We start from the raw sequence: 12,879 nt of genomic DNA, 5'->3' as shown, positions 1-12,879 counted from the left end.
ATTGCATAGTTAGATATTGGTAGGGGAGAGAAAACACAAGACTTATCATCAACAGTAGAATTGTGTGGCCTGCTCATAGGTGTGGTGATTGCTGTAGTATGAACTGCTGTAGGCTTTCTGAAGAACCATCAGGTAGTATTTATTCATATGGGGTGTATATTTACCTTGTATTCTGGTAGTTATGCTCTGATTCTGAAGCAAAGGGATAATGAGTCTGTATGAGTCCCCAAAGTTCATTGTTACTCACTCCATAAAGAATACAGTAAGGACATTCATTTTATCATTCATCACAAGGACAGTGAGCACACTAGGAAATATCTATAGTAAATCAAAGCTAGAAATTGGTTCTCCACATAAAAATATGGGAAGATTTAAAAAATAAAATTCCAAAAGAAAACTTCAGGAAACAAAATGAGATCCATAATATGTACCATTACATAAATTAAAATACACACATACAAGGTATTACAGACTCCCCACACAACATTCTGTTGAGAACAATTAAATTTCTTCTCCACATTAAAGAAATATATAGAGATATTCTGAAAACTAGTGAATTCTATGTTCAAAATGCTTTCTTTTTGCAGATGTTGATGAATGCCAGGCTATTCCTGGAATATGTCAGGGAGGAAACTGCATCAATACAGTGGGCTCCTTTGAATGCAAATGTCCTGCGGGTCACAAGCAGAGTGAAACTACTCAGAAATGTGAAGGTGAGTGTCTACTCTGAGCACACATCTAATTGTTGACTCTGAATCCAAGAAAAACATGACTTCATTTTGAATTTTTAAGAATTTTAATCGCAGTTATAATTCCTTATTTCAGTATGAAACTGAGGTGTAACCTTAAAGGAGTTTTGTATTGTTGTGTTTATTTAATGGATTTGATTTGGAAAAAGAGACAATGAGCATTTTGCATCAACTTGTTATTTCCATTTCTACATTGCAGCAATAATGGGTGTGATCCAGCCATTTATATTCTCCCTTAATAAAGTAGTTTCCCATTTCATTTACAAATTATATCAAAGATAAAAATTGGGTAAAGAAAAGTTCAAGTGAAATACGTCAGTGTAAAATGATGTTAGAAGTTGACACTATGTCATATATTACAAAACAAATATTTTAGTTTTTGTATTAACTACTGTTGCTTGACAATCAAATTTTTTGAAAGCATAATTGACTCGGGGAAAATTTGGCAATTACCACAATAGATATTCTGTGAAAAATTAGCTTACTCAAATAAAAATATATTAAAAATTAATTTTCTGGGATATGAGTTTTGGATTATAATAGTGAAATGCTAATTCCACTAGCGTTCTTCAAATAGAATACACTAGCTATAGTTACTTGTGGTCAAAAATTTTTCATTATTATGAAATTCAAGAAAAGGCATTAAATTCATTATTTTAAGGGCCATTTAAATTCTGTCTGAAAATTTGACAATATGTCTAAAGGAGATTATGTTGCATAAATGCATCATTAATAACCAAAGTCTGCTGTGTTGAAAATGTTAAGAAAACTACTTGGGAGATGAGAAGAAATGTCAGAATTATCTGAGTTAGCATAGGCATTGAACCAGATTGTCAAGGATCTGCAGAAATTCTGAGTTGTGCAGCTGTCTCCTTTCTATTTTGTGTATTTTTCCTCCTGGCTTTGTTTGGGTTGGTTCTCTTGGTCAGCTTTTTGTCATTTCCCTTCACTTTTAACTTCCGGAATTATTTCCAAACTAGATCGAAAGGTGGTGAACTTAAGAACAAAGACAGTGTTTGATTATAGGTGAGAAGGCACAACCATTCACTAATTAGAGTGGTTGTGACATTTCCATTAATCCTCAAGAATGTATTTCTTTTTGAAATACATTAGTTGAAAATAGAATGAGCCTTTTCTACATCAAATTTTTCAAAACAACATATAGAGCCAAGAGTTGGAGAAAGACAGTGCAACTCTTTATTTGTACTTGTCTATGTTCTTTCGGAAAGGGGCTATTGATGTAATAATGTAGGCACCACCCAAAGCCCTGAATCCAGTCATCTCTTTCCTTACTTCCTGCCTAGGCAGCCAAATCTGTTTAACCATTGCCCAGAAGGAAGTATGTATTTAATATTTGGGATTGGGGAGGAACAGCAGAAATGGAAGAAGTGGAAGAAATTCTAATCAGAATTTGAAAACTAAATGTTATATGGAGGCTTTACTTTGTGTGTTAGTCTTATTTATTTTGATGTCTTAAATGTCATCATTGTCAGTTTTCTTTAGGTAATATCATTCCTATATGTAAAAGGTCAGGTATTATTTACATATATAAAATTATTTATTGTAATTGGTAACATACTGTATCTGGAAAGACTATAAACTATTGCTATACTTAGTGGCAGGTTTTGAATTATAGATGTTTTATATAAAGTTTATGTAGTGTCATTGTAAAAATGTGGCCATTAATTTAAAGTTAGTATTTCCTCTAAGTAAAAATATAACCAAGACAATTACTTTTGACCAGCTATCAAAGTTCAGATATTTTAATTTTTTATGTGTATTATAATGTGAATATAAAATATAGTAGTTTTGGAAAATTTGCTTTAAAATGATACCCTTCTTTTCTGTTATAACACATTTCATATTTCTGTTCATACAGAAAATTCTATAAAAAAGTCTTTTTTACTCTAAAAATTACTAGATATATCCCCCCAAAATAAGGAAAATGCCAGCATTTTGGATTCCAATAATTGGGGAAATGGTGGTAACACAAGAAACTAAAAAGTTTGCTTATTAACTTTTCAAATTGTGTTGTGAGTTTTGTGTTTTTTGTTGACCATCTCACTCCAATGCTTGAATAATATCCTTGAGGATAAAACCCTTTCTTTGTTTTATACTGTATCCCAGAATCAGGAGCAGTTCCTGATGTAATGTAGGCTCCTAAAAATATGTGTTGCTTAGTAGAGAGTAGGGTATACAAGAAGTTAACTTCTTTGAACTGGGATGAATGTCCAAAGGAAGATAAAATGTGGGGCCAGAGTTAAAACTGGATTTGGAAAGGGGCCAGTGAGATTCCTCATGGGACTTTTTCCTTTGTCTGACATTTGAATTTTTTCTTAATAATTTTAATTTGCTCTGGTTGCCATTCAGAGAGCTAGAACATAAACATTAATAAATACAGTTTGGCATTTTCAGATCTCTGTTTCACCTAGTGGTAGTGGTTCTGAGGTCAGGGCCTTCATTCTCTATCTAAAAGAATGAAATGGCTTTTAATTCTTGTAGAATGACCTTTTTCATTGGAATATGTTATTAGCCAAAATATTATCCTTTGAGGTTTAATCTGCTGAAAATTTAAGTTTGATTATATATGGGTTTTACTAAATGAAAATAAATAAAATGGCGAGGGAGGCATTTATCTCTTAGTTTAATGCTTGAAATATCTGATTCAATATCTATCATTGAGACTTGTTTTACATTATATTTGGTGGATTCTCCCATGTGATTTTTTTTCTCATGTTCAGCTATAGACTACTATCTAAGCTATAAGTCAGAGTCCAACAGAAAGGGATATTATTTTTCTTTTTTTCAACCCTTCCCTGTCTTCTTCCCCCTTCTCTCTTTTCTCTCTCTCATTATTTTCTGCATTTCCTCAGTTAAGGTCTCAGATTCCATAAAACCTCTCATGCTTTGGTGAATCGCGACTTATTTCTCCCAGAGCAGTTTGGTTACAAAATCTTTTCCTAATTCTGTCATACAGTGAGCAAATGATTCTTTGTTAAGCTAACCTATTTCTTCACATCCAAAGAAAAGTTGCTTACTCTATTAGAAGATTCAGTAATTTAAATATCCATTAATCCAAATAAAGAAGGGAAGCATAAGAAATCAGTATAATAGGAAGTGGTGTATCAGAAGACTGTCCAGCATTTCCCTTTTTCAAAATAAAGTATGTTATTTTGAATTTCAGCCCACTTGGATCAAAGCACAAGTATGTACCAGTTGTCCTTGCATGAACTCTCTGACCTTCCAGACTATACCTTCTTTAACATTCCGAGATAGTTATTCTTTCCAAGATTAAATGGAAAGGAAGAAAATAGCTTCATTGTATTGGAGGGTTTCCCTGTTGGTCTTTATATGTCAGGTAGCTGTTTACAACTTATTCTGAAGAGTCTCCAGCTTTGTTCCATTACCATTTTGTTGTTTAGGATTTGTGACAATAAATTGATGTATTTATTCTCATGAAACTTGTTGGCACAGTATTTTAGCTGCTGTTCCAACTCTGCTTGCTTTGATAAACTATGGAAAATAAACTTCTGTACTAAACTGAAAGTACTTGATTTTACTCGTATTACCAAAAGTTTATTAACTTTAAAATAAATAATAAATAAATTGACTACTTTCCAAAAGGAAAACTGCATGTTGAAGCAGAGGTTCAGTGAGGAAATTGTAAACACTAGAAACAGTCTCTAACTCCAAACTAGTGACACAGAATCAGATTGGTAAATGCAGCTACATAAAAGAAAAATTGGATGGTAATAAAAGTAAAATCCTCTACAAGTAAGACCAACAGGCAATGATAAGCTGGGAGAAACATTTGCAATTCATAACACAAATACAAATTTTCAATATATAAAGAAATTCTATGAATCAAAAAGGAAATTCCCAGAAAAGTTTTCAAGGATTTGAATTGATTGTTGACCACAAGGGAAATACCAGTAACTATTAAATATGCCAACACATGCTTATCTGTTTAGAATAAGAATGTGAAAAAAAAAACTATGAGTCTAAATTTTGATGAAACAAAATTATAGTAGAAAACTGTGATGGTTTTGATAAATAGACATTCTCTTAAGTCCTGACAAAAGTATAGAATGGATAATATTTCTTAGAGGGCAATTTAGAACTAGCTACGAAAATTACAAATGTACATAGTATTTAACCCATGAATTTTAATTCCAAGAATTTATCCTATCTACACAGATGATCAAGAAATGATGGCTTTTATAAGATCATTTTGTAATTGCCAAACCTATATATGATCATGAATGACTAAATCATGAAGCATGTCCACAGTTGAAGTTATGAATTCTTAACTGTGTCAGACCAATAGTGGGGTTTTGAGGCTTGACTTTGACACAACATGTCACATCCAAGAAAGTGAGCCCAAGGCAGCCATGGAGCCCAGAGCTGGCATAAAAGGCAAAATTAGCACATATCACTTCCTGGCATATCTATCACAATGGATGAATCTAAATTCTTCATTTCTTCCCACAAATGATTTCCACTACCAAAACACATGCACTAGGTAACTTGGACAGTACCTTGACAGTACTGGTCAACTAACAGCAGTATTTCACATTTCAGTTTTCTATAAATGACTCTTTGAATCCTAAACAAAGTTCATCTAGTAGAGCATATATTTGCCTATTCTGATAAAAGTATTAATGGACAATAAGTAAATTCAGATTCATCCATCATAATGATGAGGAAACACGGAACTGGGATTTAAGATTATCCATTAATTCTTGACTGGTCTTAACCTGTTTTTACAAGCCCCAACCCAAGTTCCACACAAATTGCAGAAATGGACATTTGAGACCCAGAGCACTTGATTTATTTAGCATAACACAATGGTCAGGAAATTGCGTTTTAGTGGATTTAGAGAAATTTCCCAAGTGGCGAGAATCAATGTTGTTTCCCCAGTACTATTTATATTTAAATCCTTTTTTAAAATGTGGAAAAGTATGGTAAAGTAATTTACATGATTCTTGCAGTTCAATCTCTGCTGAAGATCTCTGGAAAAACTAAGAGCCTCCAAAACATCCTTCTCAGAGACATAAAATTGGGTATATGTTAATGATAGAAAAATCTATTCTATCCTGGAATGAAAGGACTAGATGAATGTTTTGAACTTTGTCATTAAGAAAATATATATTAACCTTGTCATTAAGAAAATATGTATCTTCATTTTAGATTATCCATTAATTCCACTTCTTCATAGTGGAAATGGATAAGCAGTAATTCACACCAAATGAAGGTAATAAAATGCCAGTTTTGTAATATTCTCCATATTTAGCTTTAGCTTCTTTCAAATGAGAGAGAAAGAGACAGAGAGCAAGAGTGAGCTAGCGAGAACACTATCTCACAAATTAACATGGCTCAGTGCCTGAAGGAAATTAGTCTACTCTAAAGAAATATCCTGTTGAAATCAAGCAGAAATGAAACAAAACTTGAAAGTCCTAGATCCAGGACTGCTTTTCTTGCAAGTGTCACTTACTGACTTTTATGGACTTTATTTACTACCCTGGCACTGAATAACGCCTAAAGGACTGGTGAAAATTTTTACAGCCTGCTAATTTATTTTGGGTGCTTCTATATAGTAAAGATATAAAAAACCAAAGATGAGATAATGTTTGAGTTACCTTTTTTTTTGTAATTGTCATTAGAAAAATAAAAACCATAATGATACATAACTTCATACCCACTTGGATGATGACAGTCAGAATAATAATCAAGTAACAAGTATTGATGAGGATGTGAGGAAAATTGAGCTCAAACATTGCTGGTGAGAAGGTGTAGTCACTCTGGAAATGAGTATGCAGTTCCTTGAAAGTGAAAGAGAATATCCATATAGTTCAGCAGTTGTATTCTAGGCATTTGTCCAAGAGAAATAAAAATATGTCTACACAAAAATGTGTATGTAAAGGTTCACAGTAGTATTATTAATAATAACCAAACAGTAGAATTATTAATAATAACCAACAAGAGGAAGAAATCCAAATTCCCATCAATGAATGAATGAATACAAATGTGGTGTATAGATGCAGTGGTATTTTATGTGTCCATGAAAAGAAATGAATTGTAGATACTTGCTATACCAGTGATGCATCTTCAAAACACAATGCTAAGTGAAAAAACTAGTTTCAAACTACCACATATTGTATAATTCAATATATAAGAAATGTTCACAACCAGTTATCTTTCTTTCTCATCTATACTTTGCTTTTGCTAGATTTTAGTACAGTGAATTAGATTTTAAGATTTGGAAATTTTTAACTGTGGACATCTGCTTTGCTGTCAAAATACCTGTTTTGCTTATTTCTCAAGAACAACTGTTTTAGGTAGTCCTATTTTAGCAAGCACAAAACTGATACCAAATAAATTTATAGAATGAGCAAGTTTCTTTTCATGTCATCCCATGGATAGATATGTTGCTGTTTTTCACATCAGCTTTGGTTTTCCTAGTGGGTTGTGGTTTTATATGTGACATATTAGCATGACTTTTCCAGTTTAATTATGAAGGCTGTCTCAGATATATTTTTGTTCTAATCTAGCAGTAGTACACATAGAACAAATGCAGGGCTGAGTTGTGGGTTTGTATTCTCAAGCATGGCTAAAATTCGTCTGACTGGTGGAGACAGTATGGGTACTCTTTCCCAACAGCTGTATGCCATCATACTAAATTTAGTATGGCTTGATTTAACTAGATATAGCTGATGCTAATATGAAACATAATAGGTTTCCTCTTCCAAACTCTTGGACAGGCTACCACAACCATATGACTAGATGTCAAAACTTCTTTCTCTCATTTGTGATAGAGTTCATAGCAGTTTTCTCACACAGGAGAAAACAGCTTTTCATTTTGTTCACATATGTATTAAGGGTTATAGTAAAGACCTCTAGCTCAGAAAAATCAGTATTATTTGATAGTTTGTATTCTCAAGCATGGCTTGAGAAGAGTGTAAAAGTGATCTATCCTTGGCTTCTCACTTTATTAAAATTTTTATGTCGACGTTCATTTTCAAATCCTCCATTCGAGGGAGGCTTCCCAAATGGTATCCTGAACTTTCATGGTGGCATAACCTCATCCAAATACTGTGCTTTTCCAGTGTCATTTCTTTAAATTGAAGATAACAAGTTGAGACCCTTGTAATGTGCTGAATGTTCCAAACCCTTTTAAATCAGGGGTTGATAAACTTTTTCTGTTAAGAGCCAAATAATAAATATTTTCTGATACGGAAGTTGCTCTTTGTTGCAAATATGCTACTCTACCACTGTAGCATGTAAGCAGCCAGACAGTAAATACAGAAATGAATGAGTTTAGTTGTGTTCTAATAAAACTTTACTTAGAAAAACAGGGAATGGGTGATATTTTGCCATCCCCTATTCTTGATTCCCATTATTATTGTCATTCTTGCCTATTTTAAATTGTCTACCATCTACCTAATTTAACTGCAGTTTTCTTAGTGTCTGCCTAGATGATTTTAGGTAGAACTTGGAAAAGCAAGTTTTAATAGTTACAATCTATTAAAATGTTTTAAGAAGAAAAACATAATTAGTGCACCAGAACTGTGATTGTTTGCATTCTATTCCTGAAAATATCGATCAGAACAGAGTTCATGTTAACTTTTGGAAAATGACTTTAATTTTTTAGACCAGTATCAGACTTATAGCAAAATTGAGAGGAAGTTACAGAGATTTTCCATATATCTCTTGCCCTCACATGAATAACTTCCTCCATTATCGATACTGTCTACCAACTGAATTTTGTTACATTGAGGAACTACATTGAATCATCATAATCACCCATAATCACCCAATGTTTCATTCACCTGAGACTTCGCTTTTGGTGTTTCACATTCTGTGGGCTTGGGCAAACATAGTGACATGTATTCATCATTATAACATCATACAGTGTATTTTCACTGCCCTAAAATTCCTTTCATCTTAAATTTAAAAGTAATGTAACTTATTTTCAAGGATGTGGCAATAGATATGGAGATAAGGTTCTTTAATCAGTAGAATTTGAGAAATTACATGTAATGATATATAATTATTTTTTGTTATTATTATTATAAAGCTATTTAACTTCCCAAAATAAATGTTCTCAAATTGAAACTCAGGGTTGCCATGTTTGCAAGAGAATTCCAAAGGGAAAGGAATGAGCTGCTAAGATACTAATAAATTTAGCTCTATTATCTTTCTAGATCTACCTTTCTTATCGCCTCTTATTCTTCCTGCTCCTCTTATAGTGCTGTTCTAATTTTCTCTGCTATTACCTAGAGTGCAATTGGAAATTTGGCCATTCTTGATTACATGAAAATTCTCTCAGCATCATTAACATAATTCCAGATTGTTCTACCTTTATGCAGCTACTATACATGAAGTATGAATCACTACTTACTCACAATGAATCAAAAAGGAAGGGTGTGCATACTACTGTAGTCAATATTGTATTTTATCTTTAAAATACAGCTTTTCAAGTGAAACAAAAAATAAGCAAACACTAAAAATCTTGCTCTATGCTTAGACATAAATAGCTTCCGTTTTTAACATGAAAACATATAAGAAAGTAAAAAAATATATATATAAGAAAGTGCTTTCAATGATATTTGGAAAAAAATGTATCAGTGGTTGCTTTCTTGCTCTGTGAGGTTCTAAGCCCAACAGATTTTAGGACCTTGAAATTATTGTAATAGGAACCATTTGAAGTTTGCTGAAGAAAATTCTTCAATACTTTAATAAAACCATATTGTGAATATTTAGTTGTAAGCTTAGAAAATTAATTCAGGTTAACAAACTCATAGAATATAGCTATTTACAAATTAGATTATCATCATTTTTCCTCACACATGGAATATTTTTCCTTAATTTACCATGATAGAAAAGCTGTTTTTCGTAATGAATTAATAAAGAAAAACAGGAAGTTTTTTCTTTAGAACAGTCTGGCATTTATTCAAAATTGATTTTACGTTTTACGTTTAAATTTTACGTTTTAAATTTTACGTTTTAAATTTTTTTTTGTATATTTTATTTCTAGATTTCAGGATGGAAGAATGTCATCTTTGATTGTTTTTCACTGAGTGTAATGTCACATTTTAGGTAAATCCTGCATACCAGTGTTGACCTACTTGTAGTGGTTATTCAAATATTAATATTTCTATCTGGAATCAAGAAAGTGTGTGAAAGCCACCAATAAAATGTATTCTAGAATCTGCTCCTCTTTGACAAAGTAACCGAAATGTCATTGTGGTGTTCTTTTAGGATTATTACATGTAACTACTGTCTTTATCATTTGTATAACTTTTGAACCATGGAAGTAAGATGAGGGAGAAAAGAAAAAGAGAATTTTTCTGCCTTCAGCGGTCCATTCCACGCCTCCAGGATGTGTAAAAAGAGAGATTTCATGAAGAGATTAAGTAAGAAAGGGAATGAATATCTTTTGGGGAAAAGTCTTGTCAGTGAACTCAGTAGAGTGAAGGAAAGGGATATATAAGAAGTGCAGCCTAACTTATGTATGAAAGTCTCACTTCTGCATTTCCAGAGTTTGAAAAACAAAGGATACATGAGCTCCCATCTGCCAGGTGAGAACCCCAAAGAAAGGAGATGGTCAGGTGGTCCTGACATGGACTCCTGAAAGGTGGGTGGCCTTAGTCTGGAAATAAACTGTGAGGAACCTAGTACTGAACAAGAACTGCAAGTGGACAGATAGAGGAGGAATCACAGGAATTAGCAGTGAGATATGAGAGACCTCAGCATTGTGAGATTTCTCAAAATGTCAATAAAGCATTAGACTTTAAACCTACTATGGCCAGAAGACTCTTGATGCCACAACCATTTTTTCAGAAAATTTTTTTTTGCATTTCTGGTATGCATCTAGATTCAGGGATAGAATAGTGAACATACCAGATTAAAACAAAATTTGCTTGTAATTATAGAAACAAGTAGAAACAAGGGAGCAGTAATTAAATAACTAAAATCTACATTTTGTCACAAACGTCATCAGAAAAACAAATCTGGGAGAGCCTATACAATACTTGTGTAGATATGAAGTGTTAAGCAGGTGGCAAGGGAAAAACACCAACTTGGTAATATTTGAACAAAGACCTGAAGGAGAATAAGGATAACACCATGGCTGTCTAAGGGAAATAATTCCTAACAGAGGCCAGTAAATGCAGTGGCCCCCAGCAAGGGCATATCTGAAGTGTGGAGAACACTTCAGAAAAGCAAGTGTGACTGGAAGTGAGTGGCAAGAAGGAGAGAGACAAACTGGTAAGCAGTGGGTTTAGAGATACTGTGTGGGGCCGGACGTGGGGGAGCTTTGCAGACTGTGATAAGCACTTTTGTTTGGACTTTAGTCATTACTGTCTTAAGGTGAGAATGTTTTGAGAAGAGGAATGATATATTCTCACCTTCATTTTAAAAGATTTATTCTGACTGCCTATTGATAAGATTATAAGGATAAAAATGTGGGGAACCATGTGGGCCTTTAATGGTACGTGTTGGGGGGGCAAGCAGGCCCCAACTGGCATTCTCCTGTGCAACTTCTGAGACACTCTTCGGACTGAAAGCAAAGACTGTGTATTAGAGATGTGACATTGGCACTTCAAAGTGGATTGTGGAACCATGCAAGAAACTATCCCTCAAGCTGAGGCTTGAATCAGACCTGAGGCAAAAAAAGGTTATGATGAGGACCCAAGAAGTGTCTCAAATGTCTTTGCTCCCAGGGGGATACTTTGAAAGTATTTCATAGGGGAACTGGACCCAGAGGGCCCCATGACTGAAACTAGAGTAGCTCTTGGATATCAGAGACCAGTATTGATTATGCCAGAGTGACACAGAAAATTCAACTTCGTGTAACAAAAGATATTTGGAGAGAGGTTCCTAGAGACTGTGCCCAGTCTGGAAGACTACCTTAAAACCTTGGAACTGTGCTCCTGTGTTTGGCTGGCAGCCCTGGGCAGAGGAGAGCTGAATGGTGTGGAGGTGCACCTTTGACTGAGGGCTTATGTGCAGTGGAGATGGAGACACTGGATGTGTTCCCCAGTGAAGAGACCTATGCTCTGGATTGCACTCTCTCCTTGTATCCCCTTTGGACTTATGCTGACCCTATAGAGCAGAGAGTCCAGATTGTAGAGACACAGTTCTGGAAAACCAGAGAGGAGTGCTATCATCAGTTTTATGGACACAAGCCAGCCCCCACACAGTCCAGTGACTGGACCCTTAACAGGCCCTTCCCTCACTCCCTGACTCAGCAGCTGATGATCAGTTCTACCTGATACACAAGTCGCAGAGCAAAGCTAAAAAAAAAAAAAACAAACTAAAAAACAGTGCAAACTACCTGAAATATGGAAGGTATGCACACTTCAAGTTGTTTGTAAGGATACTATGGCAAACTGAAAGCTGCAAAATGGGTAGATAGAAAAATACACTACAGCACCTTGAGTCTCCAAGGAAATATTCACCAAAAGAGAAAAGCTATTCAGAAATGAACTGCAAAAACATGGAAGATCTTTTCTTCCTATCAGATACAGATTTCAAAATTGCCATGATAAAGAAATTAAAAGAAATGGGAAAACACAGAAAAACCCGTTAAAGATATACAAGAAACTCAGAAAGCATGTGAATGCCCTCAGAAATGCAATTAGTGAACAGAAAGTAGGGATTGAAGTTTTAAGTAAGAAAATAGCAGAGATGCATGATATGAAAAAAATCAATAGAATGGAGAAAAAAATTGGGAGATAACTATAGAAACAGACTAGACCAAATTGAAGATCTAATCAATAACCTTGAAGAAGGTAAGGCTCAAAGAATACAGTTGGAAGAAGAAAGGGAAATGCAAAGGGAAAAATGAGGAAACACTTCAAGAGTTAACTAACTTTCCATGAGGAAAGGAAGTATAAGAATAATGGTTATTCCAGAAGGGAAGAGAGTGAGAAGGGAACAGAGAATTTACACAAAGCCATAATAGAGGAAAAGTTCCCAAACCTAGAGAACAAACTAAACATAGAAGTTCATAAAGCTAAACCAACATTAGGTACTTAAATGTAGTGAGACCTACCCCAAGACACATAGTCATGAAATGTCCGAGAGTTCAAGACAAGAAAAGAGTAGTCGAGGTTCTAGGAGAAAA

General features: G+C 34.1%; 1 protein-coding gene across 1 annotated transcript in view; it reads left to right on the top strand.

Moving 5' to 3' along the window:
- FBN2 (fibrillin 2) overlaps positions 1-12,879 on the top strand; it is a gene marked incomplete at both ends in the record, with an annotated part of 253,753 nt that overhangs the window by 88,106 nt on the left and 152,768 nt on the right. Inside the window, one exon of the mRNA XM_084251943.1 lies at positions 588-713. Within this exon, the coding sequence (XP_084108069.1) occupies positions 588-713 (126 nt within the window). The remainder of the gene's footprint in view (positions 1-587; positions 714-12,879) is intronic.

This window comes from Talpa europaea (genome assembly GCF_964194135.1).
Source record: "Talpa europaea genome assembly, chromosome: 13".
Lineage (NCBI taxonomy): Eukaryota > Metazoa > Chordata > Mammalia > Eulipotyphla > Talpidae > Talpa > Talpa europaea.
This window is presented reverse-complemented; position numbering and strand designations above follow the sequence as displayed.